The sequence below is a fragment of the Amaranthus tricolor genome, chromosome 16 (genome assembly GCF_026212465.1).
Source record: "Amaranthus tricolor cultivar Red isolate AtriRed21 chromosome 16, ASM2621246v1, whole genome shotgun sequence".
NCBI lineage: Eukaryota > Viridiplantae > Streptophyta > Magnoliopsida > Caryophyllales > Amaranthaceae > Amaranthus > Amaranthus tricolor.
In genome coordinates, this window is record NC_080062.1 from 6504635 (window position 1) to 6520090 (window position 15456).

A 15456-nucleotide genomic window follows, 5' to 3' on the forward strand; every position below is an offset into this window, starting at 1 on the left:
TGCCTTGGTAAGAACGTCTGCTAGTTGGTCCTTGGACTTAACATGCGGAAGCCTGATTATTTTAGCTTCTAACTTCTCCTTTATAAAATGCCTGTCTACTTCTACATGTTTGGTACGATCATGTTGAACGGGATTTTCTGAGATATTAATAGCCGCTTGATTATCGCAGTACAACTCGCAGCTCCTTTTAGGTGGGAATCCTAGTTCAGTTAACAACTTCCTCAGCCACAGGACTTCTGTGATTCCCTTTGCTACACCCCTAAACTCAGCTTCTGCGCTAGACATGGCCACTACTTTTTGTTTCTTGCTCCTCCATGTGACCAGGTTTCCTCCCACTAACGTAAAATAGCCTGATGTTGACTTCCTATCATCTCTATCTCCTACCCAGTCAGCGTCTGTATATGCTACAAGGTCAAGGTGCCCATTCTTCTGATATAAGACTCCTTTTCCAGGGCATCCCTTGAGGTATCTGAGAATCCTGTAGACTGCATCCATGTGCTGAATCTGCGGTTTGTGCATGAACCGACTAGCTACTCCTACTGCATATGCAATATCAGGCCTAGTGTGAGCTAGATAAATTAACTTCCCCACCATGCGCTGATATTGCATTTGATCAGCCAGTTTTCCTCCTTCAATCATCTGGAGTCCATGGTTCACCATAATCGGTGTCTCGATTGGCTTGCAGTCCAGCATGCCTGTTTCAGCTAACAGGTCTAGAACATACTTCCTCTGAGATATGAAGATTCCCTTGTTTGATCTGAGGACTTCAATCCCTAAAAAGTATTTCAGTCTGCCAAGATCTTTCATCTCGAATTCTAGGAACAGCTTCTCCTTTAGATTGATTATTTCTTCTTTGTCATTCCCTGTAATGATCATATCATCCACATATATTATCAGGCATGTAATTCTCTCCCCTCTGCGTCTGAGAAATAGGGTGTGATCTGAGTTGCTTTGACGGTAACCAAATCTCTTCATGGCGGAGGTGAATCTTCCAAACCATGCTCTAGGTGATTGTTTCAACCCATATAGTGCTTTTCTCAACCTGCACCCCTCGTTGTCTGAGAATTCTGATGTAAACCCGGGTGGAGCTTCCATGTACACTTCCTCTTGCAGTTCTTCATGTAGAAACGCATTCTTCACGTCAAACTGATGGAGAGGCCAATCTAGATTTGCTGCAATGCTGAACAGAACTCGAACTGTATCAAGTTTAGCAACTGGAGAGAAGGTTTCTGAGTAATCAATTCCATATGTCTGCGTGTACCCTTTCGCCACCAGTCGAGCTTTGTACCTCTCAATAGTGCCATCTGACTTGTACTTGATCGTGAAAACCCATCTACATCCGACGACTTTCTTGTTGTTTGGCAAGACGCACTTCTCCCACGTACCATTCTTATTCAAAGCGTTAATTTCCTCCTCCATTGCCTTTCTCCAATGTGCAGACCTTAGGGCTTCTTCTACTGTAAGTGGGCTCTTGGCTGCATCCAAAGCTGCCTTAAAAGCTAAGGCATTCTGCGACAAGTTTCCTGATCCAGATGACTTTTCAATGGGATATCTCGACCGTTGTGCTTCGTATTCAGGATCATATTTCCTTGGTGGAACCCCTCGAGTGGAGCGAGGAGGTAACATATACGAAGTATCATGACCCCTTGTTTCACTTGTATCTGCAGCAGCTGCCTCAGTCAAAGTATCAACATCCCCATCATCACTGTTACCTGCATCAATTTCCTCGTTCGAAGCATCAATATCAACTATCACATTATCACTGTTAGTTCCTGCTGAAACAACTCGATCAAGAACTGTATGACTTACCTGATGGTCAGACAGGATTGGTGGTGGTATTGGAGTAGTGGATAGATCATCTTGGTGAGGTGACTCAGTAACATTGTCAACTTGATCTTTTGGGTGGAGGTCGGGCAACCACGGACCGACTAACCAGCTGAGATTATCATCCTCATGATATTTCTCCCCCTGACGGCGAAGATGGTAGTAGTATTCACTCTCTATGAACTCGCAATCCATTGTGGCAAGACTTCCTAAATGATTAAGGAAGGAGAAGGACAAAAGAAAAGAAAGAAGAAGTAATTTGGACAGAATGTATATTTGAATGAAAATAGGACAACCAAAGCACAAGAACAAACTCAATGCAATAGTATTTAGGCTAGAGACAAGACAAACTCAATCTCCCCTAGTTTAATACTCAAGAACACACTCAAAGTATTAAAGAACTCTTGTTAACCTTGGACAAACACAAAGATAGGCAAGAAGAAAACACAAAGGTTGATTCATAAAACAAGTCTGAACTTTCATTCATGAATAGCTCTCTTTAAATAGAGTTACAACAGCAAAAGGAAGCTAAAAAGCAAGAGAAATTAAGGTGGGACGTCCAAGCATGGGGAACAAGCATTGGAACTCACAAAACAGCATTAAATAGCCTCCAAAGCATGCATTAGGCTGATTTAAGTTGTTCCCCAAGCATGCAGTAGCTAATTAATCAGATTTAAGTGGTAAAAAGACTTTAAAAAACATAACTAAACTTGGACCTATCAAAGTGACGTCCAACCAATATATATGTAGCTTCACTTAATCTTCAACCCAAGTTAGACATGTAACAAATTCAGATTTAAAAGGATTAAAACCAAGTACTTCAAGAACTAAAGCAATCGGCTCATGAGATAATGTATTTGATCTTGGATCATTCTCTCCTTCTTTTGAAGAGTTTGTCCTCAAACTTGAATCATCCAAGTACGGTGACAAATCGCCCACATTAAAAGTAGCACTAACACCCATCAACTCATCAGGAAGTTCAATCTTGTATGCATTATCATTTACCCTCTCAAGTACTTTAAACGGACCATCAGAACGAGGCATGAGCTTGTTTTTGCGAAGCTTCGGAAATCTCTCTTTTCTCAAATGAAGCCAAACCAAATCCCCAGGGTTAAATATGGGTTGTTTCCTTTTTTTGTTTGCTCTCTCTTGGTATTTTTTATTCATCTCCTCAATTCTTTTCTTTACTTGCTCACAGGTTTTTTGAAAGGTTTCCACCCTCTTTTTTGCATCTTTTTCTACCATATTAGTTTTCAGCAAGGGAATCAAATCAACAGGCACAAATGGATTCACTCCATACACTACTTCAAAAGGAGAACGAGAAGTAGTTAAAGAATGAGCCCTATTGTAAGCAAACTCCGCATGGGCTAGTTTCATGTCCCAATCTTTCTGCGTTTTGCTCACAAGACCACGTAACAAAGCACCCAAAGTTCTATTTGTCACCTCTGTTTGCCCATCAGTTTGGGGATGATGAGAGGTGCTAAATAGTAACTTGGTACCAACCAACTTCCATAGGGTCCTCCAAAAGTGACTTAAAAACTTGGAGTCCCTATCCGAAACTATACTTCGAGGAATGCCATGTAGTTTGACAATTTCCTTGAAGTACAATTCAGCCACTTTTACTGCATCATCTGTTTTATTACAAGCTACAAAATGAGCCATTTTGGAAAATCTATCTACCACCACCATAATGCTATCTCTACCCCTTTGAGTCCGCGGTAGCCCAACAATGAAATCCATGCTAACACTTTCCCAAGGAGAATCTGGAACAGGTAATGGAGTATAAAGCCCCTTTGTGAAATGCCCTTTTGACTTTTGACATGTAGCACATCTCTCCACAACTAAAGTAACATCCCTGATCATCCTTGGCCAATAGAAATGCTCACCAAGAATATCAAGAGTCTTTTGAATGCCAAAATGACCAGCCAATCCACCACTATGAACTTCTCTTACCAACAATTCACGAATGCCACTTTTAGGAACACACAACTTGTTACCTTTAAAAAGATAACCATCTTGATCAACGTAATCTTTCGATGGCTTTGGAAATTCATTAGCAAAATCAGGATCATCTTTGTAATACTCCTTGAGTTGTTCAAAACCCAAAACCTTAGCATCCACCATAGAAAGCAAGTATGCTCTTCGAGATAAAGCATCAGCTACAATATTACTTTTTCCATCTTTATATTTGGAGCTAAAGGTAAATGATTGAAGAAATTCTACCCACTTTGCATGTCTTTTATTAAGTTTTTGTTGCCCATTTATGAATTTTAAAGCCTCATGATCAGAATGAAGAACAAAGGGTTTTGGTCTAAGGTAATGAGACCAATGATCAAGAGCTCTAACGATGGCATAAAATTCACGATCATAAGTAGAGTAATTCAATTTAGCCTCACTTAACTTCTCACTAAAGAAACTTACTGGCTTCTTTTCTTGAATAAGGACAGCCCCTATTCCAACCCCACTTGCATCACACTCTACTTCAAACACGTTGTTAAAATCAGGGAGAACAAGTATAGGTGCATTGCACAGCATGTATTTGACTTTATCAAAAGCCCTTTGAGCATTTTCAGTCCATTTAAATTCACCCTTTTTTGTTAACTCGGTAATGGGAGCCATAATAGAAGAGAAGTTTCTAATGAACCGCCTATAGAAAGAAGCAAGCCCATGAAAACTCCTTACCTCATGCACATTGGTTGGAGCCAACCAAGACTTAACTGCCTTGACCTTTTCTGGATCTACTTGCACTCCTTCTCTAGTCACAATGTATCCCAAAAATGACACACTAGGGGTCATGAAAAAACACTTCTCAAGCTTTCCATACAACTTTACTTCCCTCAATTTTTCAAACAACCTCTTCAAATGCACCATATGGTCTTCATTGTTTTTACTATACACTAGAATATCATCCAAGTAAACAACAACAAAATTATTAAGAAAAGGACGGAGAACCTCATTCATTAACCTCATGAAAGAACTTGGAGCATTGCAAAGCCCAAATGGCATCACTAACCACTCATATAACCCTTGTTTTGTTTTAAAAGCAGTTTTCCATTCATCCCCTTCCCTTATTCTCATTTGATGATAACCACTCCTTAAATCTATTTTTGAAAAGACTAAGGCTCCACTTAATTCATCAAGCATATCTTGCAACCTAGGCATAGGAAAACGGTATTTGATGGTTATGTTATTTATGGATCTACTATCTACACACATTCTCCAAGTGCCATCTTTCTTAGGCACTAAAAGGGCAGGGACAGCACAAGGACTAAGACTTTCTCTCACGTAGCCCCTTTCAATCAACTCACTCACTTGCCTCTCAAGCTCTTTACTTTCCTCGGGGTTACATCTATAAGCAGCTTTATTTGGCAAAGGTGCTCCAGGAATCAAGTCAATGGCGTGCTCAATGCCTCTTATTGGTGGGAGGCCCTTGGGCAAGTCATTTGGAAATACATCTTTGTACTCTTCTAATAACTCATTTAAGGAAGATGAGTTATCACAAGAAGTACTAATCTGATCTTTGGTCCTTAGAACCAAAGCATAACCACCACCATATTCATCCACTATTTTTTCAAACTCATTACATGTTACAAGATAGTTGCTTTTGTCTTTTTCTTTCTTAGCAACTTTAGGGGGTAAGGGAATTAATTTGACTTTTCTACCATCTTTTTTTGTTACAATATACTCATTACTTTTTCCTCTATGCTCCGAATTGTGATCAAATTGCCATGGTCTTCCAAGCAGCAAGTGACAAGCATCCATGGGAATTACATCGCACCATCTTTCATCTTCAAAGCCTCCAATAGAATAAGAAACCAAAGCTTGCTTCCTCACCCTTATTCCAGTGCTATCATTCAACCAATTCAACTTGTAAGGTTCTTCATGATCTCTAGTAGCTAACTTCAGCTTACTCACAACTTCAGATGATACTACATCAGTTTGTGCACCACTATCAACTATAACATTGCAAGTCTTCTCTCCAATTTTGCATCTAGTATGAAACAAATTGTGGCGTTGCTTCAAATCAGCTTGTGGCTCACTAAATAGCACTTTTCGAACCACCATCATATTGTACTCATCTTCTGGTTGTATTTCCTCCTCATAATCATCCTCCAAATCTTCCACTTCATTTGCCACAAAATTATACATTTTTTCCTCTTCATCCATAATAGCACACTGAGTAGATGTTAAAACAGCCTTGCTAGGACATTCACTAGCAATATGTCCTCTTCCATGACATTTAAAACATTTCCTCCTTGTTGCAAGTTCACTAGGCGACACAACAGCCTTTTCTTTTGATTTTTCGCTTATAAAACTAGATGGGAAAGCCTTACTTTGAAAAGTACTCCCTTTTGAGTTGGAAGGAGTAAACTTCGAAGTACCTTTGTAAGGAAACTTAGGCTTTTCCTTCTCTTTCTCTTCCTTGGATTGTGCTTCATATTTCAAAGCCAATTTGCAAACATCACTAAAAGAAGCATAATGAGTAACTTCCACTTTTCTACAAATATTTTTGGACAGCCCTTTAATGAAACGAGCAATTTTAAAGGCTTCCTTCTCTTGCAAATCACAAATCAAACATAGTTTTTCAAACTCTCTAATGTATTCTTCCACACTCATCTCATTTTCTTGTGAAAGATGTGTAAGTTTCAAGTATTGCTCCTGCTCATACTCCTTACTCACCCATTTATCCCTCATCTTTTTTTTAAATTTTTCCCAAGAGTCCATTTTATTTTTTCCTTCTCTTCTTCTATTTGCTTTAACATTTTCGTACCATAAGGCAGCAAGTTTAGTGAGTTTAAGAACAGCAAGCTTAAACTTCTTTTTATCATCATACTCCTTATATTCAAACACGGTTTCAATTTGCCTTAGCCAATCAAGAAATGATTCGCTATCATGACCTCCATCAAATTCTGGAAGATCAATTCTAAGCCCCCTATCTTCATCAAAAGATTTATAATTATTTCCACTACTAGAATCCTCATTTTCAATCTCACCAATTTTTCTTGTAGCTTTTAAAAGCATATCAGCCATAGCATCCATTCTTGTATCTTGCTTTTGTTTTTCAATCTCACGCTCTTCATTTTTTTTCTCCATTCTTTCTAACCTCAAATTGATTGATCTCAATAGCTCAGCGAGGTTTTCTTCAGCCATAGTTTTTTTTTTTTTTTTTTTTTTTTTAAAACGAAAAACCGAAAGCAACACAACAGCAAGTCTGATATTTTGTGTTTATTTTGAATGAATTAACACTTTGAAACACTCTTTAAAATACCAAAGCTCTGATACCAAATGATGTAAATGCTAATTCAAGACTTCCTAAATGATTAAGGAAGGAGAAGGACAAAAGAAAAGAAAGAAGAAGTAATTTGGACAGAATGTATATTTGAATGAAAATAGGACAACCAAAGCACAAGAACAAACTCAATGCAATAGTATTTAGGCTAGAGACAAGACAAACTCAATCTCCCCTAGTTTAATACTCAAGAACACACTCAAAGTATTAAAGAACTCTTGTTAACCTTGGACCAACACAAAGATAGGCAAGAAGAAAACACAAAGGTTGATTCATAAAACAAGTCTGAACTTTCATTCATGAATAGCTCTCTTTAAATAGAGTTACAACAGCAAAAGGAAGCTAAAAAGCAAGAGAAATTAAGGTGGGACGTCCAAGCATGGGGAACAAGCATTGGAACTCACAAAACAGCATTAAATAGCCTCCAAAGCATGCATTAGGCTGATTTAAGTTGTTCCCCAAGCATGCAGTAGCTAATTAATCAGATTTAAGTGGTAAAAAGACTTTAAAAAACATAACTAAACTTGGACCTATCAAAGTGACGTCCAACCAATATATATGTAGCTTCACTTAATCTTCAACCCAAGTTAGACATGTAACAAATTCAGATTTAAAAGGATTAAAACCAAGTACTTCAAGAACTAAAGCAATCGGCTCATGAGATAATGTATTTGATCTTGGATCACTCAGTAACATTGTCAACTTGATCTTTTGGGTGGAGGTCGGGCAACCACGGACCGACTAACCAGCTGAGATTATCATCCTCATGATATTTCTCCCCCTGACGGCGAAGATGGTAGTAGTATTCACTCTCTATGAACTCGCAATCCATTGTGGTATAGACCTTTCGAGTTGAGGGATCATAGCACCGATAACCCTTTTGATTTCGACCATATCCAATAAGAACACATTTCACTGCTCGTGGTTCAAATTTGTTTCGTACCCTTGCTGAACAATGAACAAAAACCGTGCACCCAAATGTACGAGGAGGCAGAATATGCGTAGAGGGAATAGGACAATGGGTTTGGAGGGTGGCTAGGGGTGTGTGATATTGAAGACTCTTTGTGGGAAGTCTATTGCTAAGATAATTGGCAGTAGCAATGGCTTCCGGCCAAAGGTAAGTGGGAACACGAGAGTCAAGCATAATAGCACGGGTCATCTCAAGTAATGTGCGGTTTTTCCGTTCTGCTACACCGTTTTGTTGGGGTGTGTTAGGACAAGATGTTTGATGTATTAAGCCTTTTTGTTTAAAGAATAAGTCCATGTTCGAATTGATATATTCTTTACCATTATCGGTGCGAAGCATGCGGGGCTGGGTTTGGAATTGGGTACAAACCATATTATAGAATTCAACAAACACATGGAAGACCTCAGATTTTTGTTTAAGGAAATAAATCCAACTCATGCGGGTACAATCATCAATAAATGTAACAAAGTATGAAAAACCATGTAGTCCTATGACTGGGGCAGGGCCCCACACATCAGAATGAACAAGCATAAAGGGCACATCAACTTTATTCAAACTATTAGAATACGAATGTTTGTGACTTTTTGCAAGAATACATGTTTCACACTTAAACTCAGGTTTTAACCCGACAAATTCAGGGAAAAGTTTTTCTAAATACCCCACCGAAGGATGTCCAAGCCGTCGATGCCATAATTGTCTTTCCTCTAGCCCGCGAACAAGTGTCACTTTGCCTTTTGGAGTCTCCTCTTCCAAGTAGTACAATCCATTGCTCTCAATACCACGCCCAATGATTTTTCCTGTCTGAGCATCCTGCACAATACAACAACCGGGTTTCATGAGAACCGTACAATCAAGATCTCTTGTAAGTTGACTCACTGATAACAATTTATGTGACAGGCCTGGTACGAATAAACAATTTTTTAAAGTGAGGTTTTTTGTGAAAGAAATAGTTCCGGCTCCGCTCACTTTAATCCCTTCCCCATTCGCGGTTTTAATGACATCTTTCCTAGGTAGGTCATGGGTCAAAAAATCGGTCGGGTCAAAAGACATTGTATCGGTAGCACCGCAGTCAAAGATCCAGCCCTCTTTAAAACGAGATGAAGTATTAAGACAGGACGAAACGTTTAAAGGTAAAGGTGGGAATATAAGGTCAGAGGCACGTGAGGGAGCACGTGACCTCCAGCCCTTATTTAAGGACCCTTGGAGCAGCCCTTCACTCATAAACCCTATTCCGCCGTTTTGCCCTTCACTCTCACTTTCTCTGCAAAAAACTAATCCACCGTTTTCGCCATTGTTGATGCTTCTGGTACCTTCCGTACCTTCCTCTGTTGGTTCTGTTGGTTGTCTCCCTTCACCTTCCTTCATGGATTCATCTTTGTTCATGGATTCACGCTTCTCTATGCTCCATCCAAGGGCTACTTTCCCGGTGCGGTGTTGATCGGAGATCTGGGTTTGTTTTTTTTCCCCTCTCTTCTTTGGATCCGGCCACCATTCCGGGTAGCCCACGAGTTTGAAGCACTCATTTCGTGTGTGCCTTGTACCTCCACAATAGGTGCATTTAAGGTGAGATTTGTCGTCCTCCCGCCGGTAAGTCCTCCCTTTTACTGCAAAAACCCCACCGGAGCCCGATGATTCTAGATCTGATGAGGGCTCTGGTTTCATGATTCCCCTCCTTAGCACTTCTCTTCTGATACTCGAATATGCTTCTTCTACTGTGGGAAGAGGATCCAATAATAATAGATCTCGCATATCCTTATCAAAGGTCTGATGGATTCCGGCCAAAAATTGATATAATCTATTTTTTTGAATTAATTGATTATAAATAGTGATATCATCTGGATCTTTCATTGGATTTGGTTGTCTTCTATCGATTTCCTTCCACACCATTAGAAGCTTGCTGTAATATGCCTCGATAGTATCCGTGCCTTGCTGGATTTTATTTGCCTTGACTGTTAAATCGAAAATTTGCAGGCCATCTCTCCCACTACTGTAGAGAGTTTCAATCCCTTGCCACAGAGCTTTGGCTGTTGGGAAATCAAGATATTGATTCACTAGATCAGGATCTATATTCTCTAAAATCCATGAAATAACAATCGAGTCACTCTTGATCCATTGGCTGTACGCTGGGTCATTTGTGGGAGGGGGATCGTCAATGATGTGATTGAGACGATCTCGTCCACTAATGGCTAAGTGCATCAGCCTGGACCATTTCGTGTAATTTTGATTTGTTAATTTTTCTGAGATGGAGAGGGTATGGGTGTTGGTCACGGTGTTAGTGGGCTGTTGATTGGAGTTTAACTGATTAATCAGTTGCAACAATTGCCCCATTGTGACCGGCTGATCTGGTGTTATGACTGTTCTTGGTTCGTCTGCCATCTTTGTGTTAAAGGTTTGTTAATGGTAAATGATGAAGCTGCAAAAACGACTTAGAATCGTTGCCGCTCTGATACCATGATTGTAAGTTAATCACCAAGTTTTGGTGAGGTTTTGAATGTTTCTGATTTTGTTTTAATTCAGTATTTTTCTCTTTCTTTCATTCAATACTGGTGATGGCAATATATACAAGTTATTCAAGGTAACTGCTCCTAATTTTTCTAGTAACTACTCCACTAACTATATGGTAACTATATGGAAGAAACTAACTGCTCCACTAAACCTAACTGCCCTATATGGAAGAAACTGAAATAACAGTTACACTCTAACAATATGAAATAGTGAAAATTTCTTTAAAAAATCCCAATTTTAGATGGTTCAATTCTAAAATCCCAATTTCTTTTAAAAATCCAACTTTATATTTTTCATATTTTTTCAAATTAGTGTTTGTAATGGAATTTAAGCATATATGGATGGCGCTATGAATGTTAAATTAGTATTAAATATTTGTAAAATACGCTAATAAGTTTCTTACAAAAATATGAAAAATATAATGACTTACAAAAGGCACAAATATGACAAATTAAAGAGACTCTTTTTAGACCAATTAAGGATCCATTAAGGACCCTAGACCTATTAGATTTGAAGGGTCTAGGGTCTGGGTCTAAAAATATTAGACCCTTAGGGTTCGAATCCGGGTCTGAATCTATGAAAAATAATAGGATCCGGGTCTAAGTCTGACTGGACCCGCTTCAGACCCGCCCCATAATCATCCTTAGATGGGAGGGTAATGGTTCGAAGGTATTGGGTGTTAGATGTTTTACCCTCTCTAAGATTACCAAGCGGTCAAGTCCTTTGACGGCCCATTTGGTAGGTGATAATAAACCGTGGTAATGGGAATGAAAACTAGTATAATTTTGGTTGAAAAATCTCTTGATTACTTTGATGGCCATACTTGACAACTTTCAATCATCTTATTTTGTTCATAAAATTTATTCCAATGTATTACCGTTGGGAGATGTGGTATTAGGTGATAATGAAAATTTGTAAAAAAAAAAAAAAAGTTTCATTACCATGGAATGAGATAAAACTTTTGATGAACTTTTACATTATAAATTTATTCTCATTACCACCATTTAGTATGCTAGCCAAACGGGCCATGAAATTAAACAATTTTCAAAATTTGAATTTTTAAATAATAATTTAAAATTAAGATTTTTAAAATAAAATCACCTAAAATTGAAATTTTCAAAATTATGAAATAAGGATAAAAAGTAAATTAATAAGAAATGACAGCACATAATTCCATATCTGATAAATTTGGTGTCGCACAAGTTCCCAATAATCGACATCTTAATTAAATAGAAAGGTCACAATTGACAGTGAGTAAATGATAAATCATTCATTTTTCCCATTCCTAATAAATTTGGTGTATCACACCTTCTAAACAATGATCGACAACGTAAACGTTGAAAACTTTATCCACGTGGTGGGTAGATTACCCGAGTGACATGACATTGAGGTGGAATAATGATATTGTACTCCATGACATTAAAATGTGGTGAAAGTATGACAAAAAATAATAATAATAATAATAATAATAATAATAAAATTAATAAAATTAAAAAAGATGAATTAAAATAATAAAACTTTCATCCTATTAAATCCTACCACATAAGAGTGATTTATTAACCTCACAAATAACCGTTATTTATTAAAACTTTCTCGATATGAAAATAATACTTTTTAAGTTTCTTATACTTATTAGTTATTACTTTTTCCGTTCCATAATACTTGCACCAAATAAATTTTTGCGCAATCAATGCGTTTGTCGGATCATTTAAGAAAATTTGCAAAGAAACACCTTATAAAACTTATTTTTTTGTAAAAAAACACCTTTTAAAAATTTTTTTTGTAAAAAAACACCTTTAATGAGACTTTTTATTAAAAAAACACCTTAAATCAGTTTTCGGTGACTTTTGTCAACTTTCTGACATTGACTATGCCATTTGAGCTCAAAAGTCAACGCATAAAAGTTAACAAATGGCATAGTCAACGCCGGAAAGTTGACAAAAGTCACCGGAAACTGAAAAGTCTCTTAAAAGTTGTTTTTTACAAAAAAAAAATTTTAAAAGATGTTTTTTTACAAAAAAACTGGTTTTATAAGGTGTTTTTTTTACAAATTTTCCAATCATTTATATCTAGAGTTACACATTAAAAATTATAAAAATTTGATATTATGAATATATGCGACGAGACGAATAAAAAAAGATCCCACATGACTATTTTTTTTTGTATAATAACCGAAATATGTAAATTACCAACGAATGATGAATAGAGCAAAATATGGTTTGGTGCAAGAAGTACATTCTACTTTATTACACAATTTAATGTGTTGTTTTATTCATTTTTATATTGAATAATGCATAACTAAAATTATAAAAATATGATATTACAAAGGTATTTAATTAGACGATTCAAATAAGCTTTTACTTAACTATATTTTTTCTTATATATTAGCCGTAATATATAAAATAAGATTCAATAATAAATGGTACAAAATGCAAGTATTTTAAAATAGATGTAATAAATATTATTGTCAAGCCAATATCATCTTTTCCAAAATCCTATCTTAACACTTCTTTTAATAAATATTGAATCAATCTAGATAAAATTTTCTCTAATAGTTGATCTTGAACAAATATCAAAGGTTTCTTTTTTAAATAAAAGTCTAATTTATTAAAAAATAAAAAAATAAAACTCACCTTTAATTTTCCCAATTTTGCCCCTTCCTCACGCCCACCACACCCCTTACCTACTGGTCGGTGGTCGCCCTCTCTAATCCTCCTCCCCAAAAATCGCCCCCACGGCCCCACCCTTGAACAGCCGCCTAATCTTAAAATCGTAGCTGCATGCGACTCCACCACCACCATAAACTTGCACATATATATTTGGTGAAGTTTATTATTTGCTAAAATTATATGATAGTATATGAGAATTAACTCACCCAATGTATATATATATATATATATATATATATATATATATATATATATATATATATATATATATATATGTATATATATATATATGTATATATATATATATATATATATATATATATATATATATATATATATATATATATATATATATATATATATATATATATATATATATATATATATATATATATATATACATATATATATATATACATATATATATATATACATATATATATATATACATATACATATATATATATATACATATATATATATATACATATACATATATATATATATACATATATATATATATACATATATATATATATATACATATATATATATATATATATGTTGTTAAAGCAAGTGCCAATAATCTTAATGATGACGTTCACTTTAAACATATAGTCGAACATTCTTTGTCTTGTACTTTGGAGAGGGTCGATAAAGATGTGTCGAATATGGGTGGTTTAAGGTTTGGAACGGTTGATGAAAGTTGGTTGATCAAAGCCACAGGAAGTCCAACAGACAACATTGGATCCTGTTTTTGGTCAGAATTTGTAGGGACTATGCAATAAAGTGGTGCATTACTCTATTATTTATTGTAATGTTTATTGTCATAGTTAATTAGGATGTTAATTGAGTTGTTAAATGTTAGTTTATGGTGATTTATGAGGGAATACTAAGAGTCATGAATATCTTGCCTATAAATAGGATTCATCACTCATAGTATCAAATCACCACAAACACACATATTGTTGAGAGGGCTATTGCATTGTTAGAAACTTGAGAGTGTTCTTACTTTGCTTTAGTATTTGTGATCTTGAGAGATTGTTCTCAAGGTAAAGGGAGTTTATTATACTTGTAATTGTTGAATTCAATATAATAAACTACATTTGAGGGGGAGGTATTCTAAATACCTCATAAACACTTGTGTTCTTATTTTGCATTATTTTTCATTTGTTTTTCTTTGTTGAATCTCTTTGAGGCTTGCGCATTCAATTGCGCTTTCAATTGGTATCAGAGCGGGAGCGTTTTTTGGGCTATTTGGGGTGTGAAAGTGAGGTTAAAAGAACAAGAAAAACACAATGACTGAAGGGAAAAGTTTCACCATTCCACTGTTTGATGGAAAAATAAATTTTTCCATATGGAAGAGTTCGGTGGAAGATCTTTTGGTGCAACAAGGCATCGATGATGCACTATTGAAGGAAAAGCCAAATAATGTAGAAGAAGGAAGATGGACACAAATGAAGAAGAAGGCGGTAAGCACAATCCGGCTTGCCATTGCATCCGAAATCAAGTATCACTACTTGAAAGAGACCGATCCCGGTGAGTTATTGGAAAAATTACAAAAGGTGTATGCTTCCAAATCCCTTACAAATAAACTTTGCTTGAGGTGGGAGTTGTATCAACTTATGAAGGATGAGGATACAACAATGCAAGACCACATTAACACATTTAACAAGTTGGTGTGCCAATTGTTAAATGCTGATGAAAAGTTAAATGATGAGGAACAAGCTCTATTACTTTTGGCTTCACTTCCCAAGGACTATAGGAACATAGTCCAAACATTGCTCATAGGTAGGGATTCTATCACTCTTGATCAAGCATTGGCGGCGTTGAGAGAGAATGATAGGTTCATGGTGAGAAGAGAGGGGGAAGTAAAGAAGGATGTTGGGGAGGGCTTGATTAGTGAGGGTTCTAATAGGGAAAGAACCAAAGAAAAGGGATATCAAGGAAGGGGAAAGTCTCAAGGGAGGGGTGACCTTAGTAACAAAGAGTGTTACTATTGTAAGAAGAAGGGACACATACAAATGATGTGTAAGGAATTTAAGGAAGACCTTAAGAGAATGAGAAACTTAAGGGATAATGGTGAGAATAGCGGGAATGCCGCTCTAGGCTTTATTGATGATGATGATGATGTTCTACTAGTTGATGGGGGAGTGGATCACCATACTAAGGAATGGGTGATAGACTCCGGTTGCTCATTC

The 15456-nt window shown here is 36.5% G+C and overlaps 1 protein-coding gene across 1 annotated transcript; it reads right to left on the reverse strand.

Annotated features, from left to right (window-relative positions):
* Window positions 1–7796: 7796 nt before the first annotated feature.
* Window positions 7797–10457, reverse strand: LOC130802473 (uncharacterized). The gene is made up of 2 exons (XM_057666491.1): window positions 8909–10457; window positions 7797–8827 (listed from the first exon to the last, which is right to left on the reverse strand). The coding sequence occupies exons 1-2, from the start codon at window positions 10455–10457 to the stop codon at window positions 7797–7799; spliced, it is 2580 nt and encodes an 859-aa protein (XP_057522474.1).
* Window positions 10458–15456: the final 4999 nt, after the last annotated feature.

Coding starts and splice junctions, on each gene's coding strand:
- LOC130802473 (XM_057666491.1), bottom strand. CDS start 10,457: ATGGCAGACGAACCAAGAACAGTCATAACACCAGATCAGCCGGTCACA. Junction 8,828..8,908: donor TACGGTTCTCATGAAACCCG/GTTGTTGTATTG, acceptor ACTACTTGGAAG/AGGAGACTCCAAAAGGCAAA.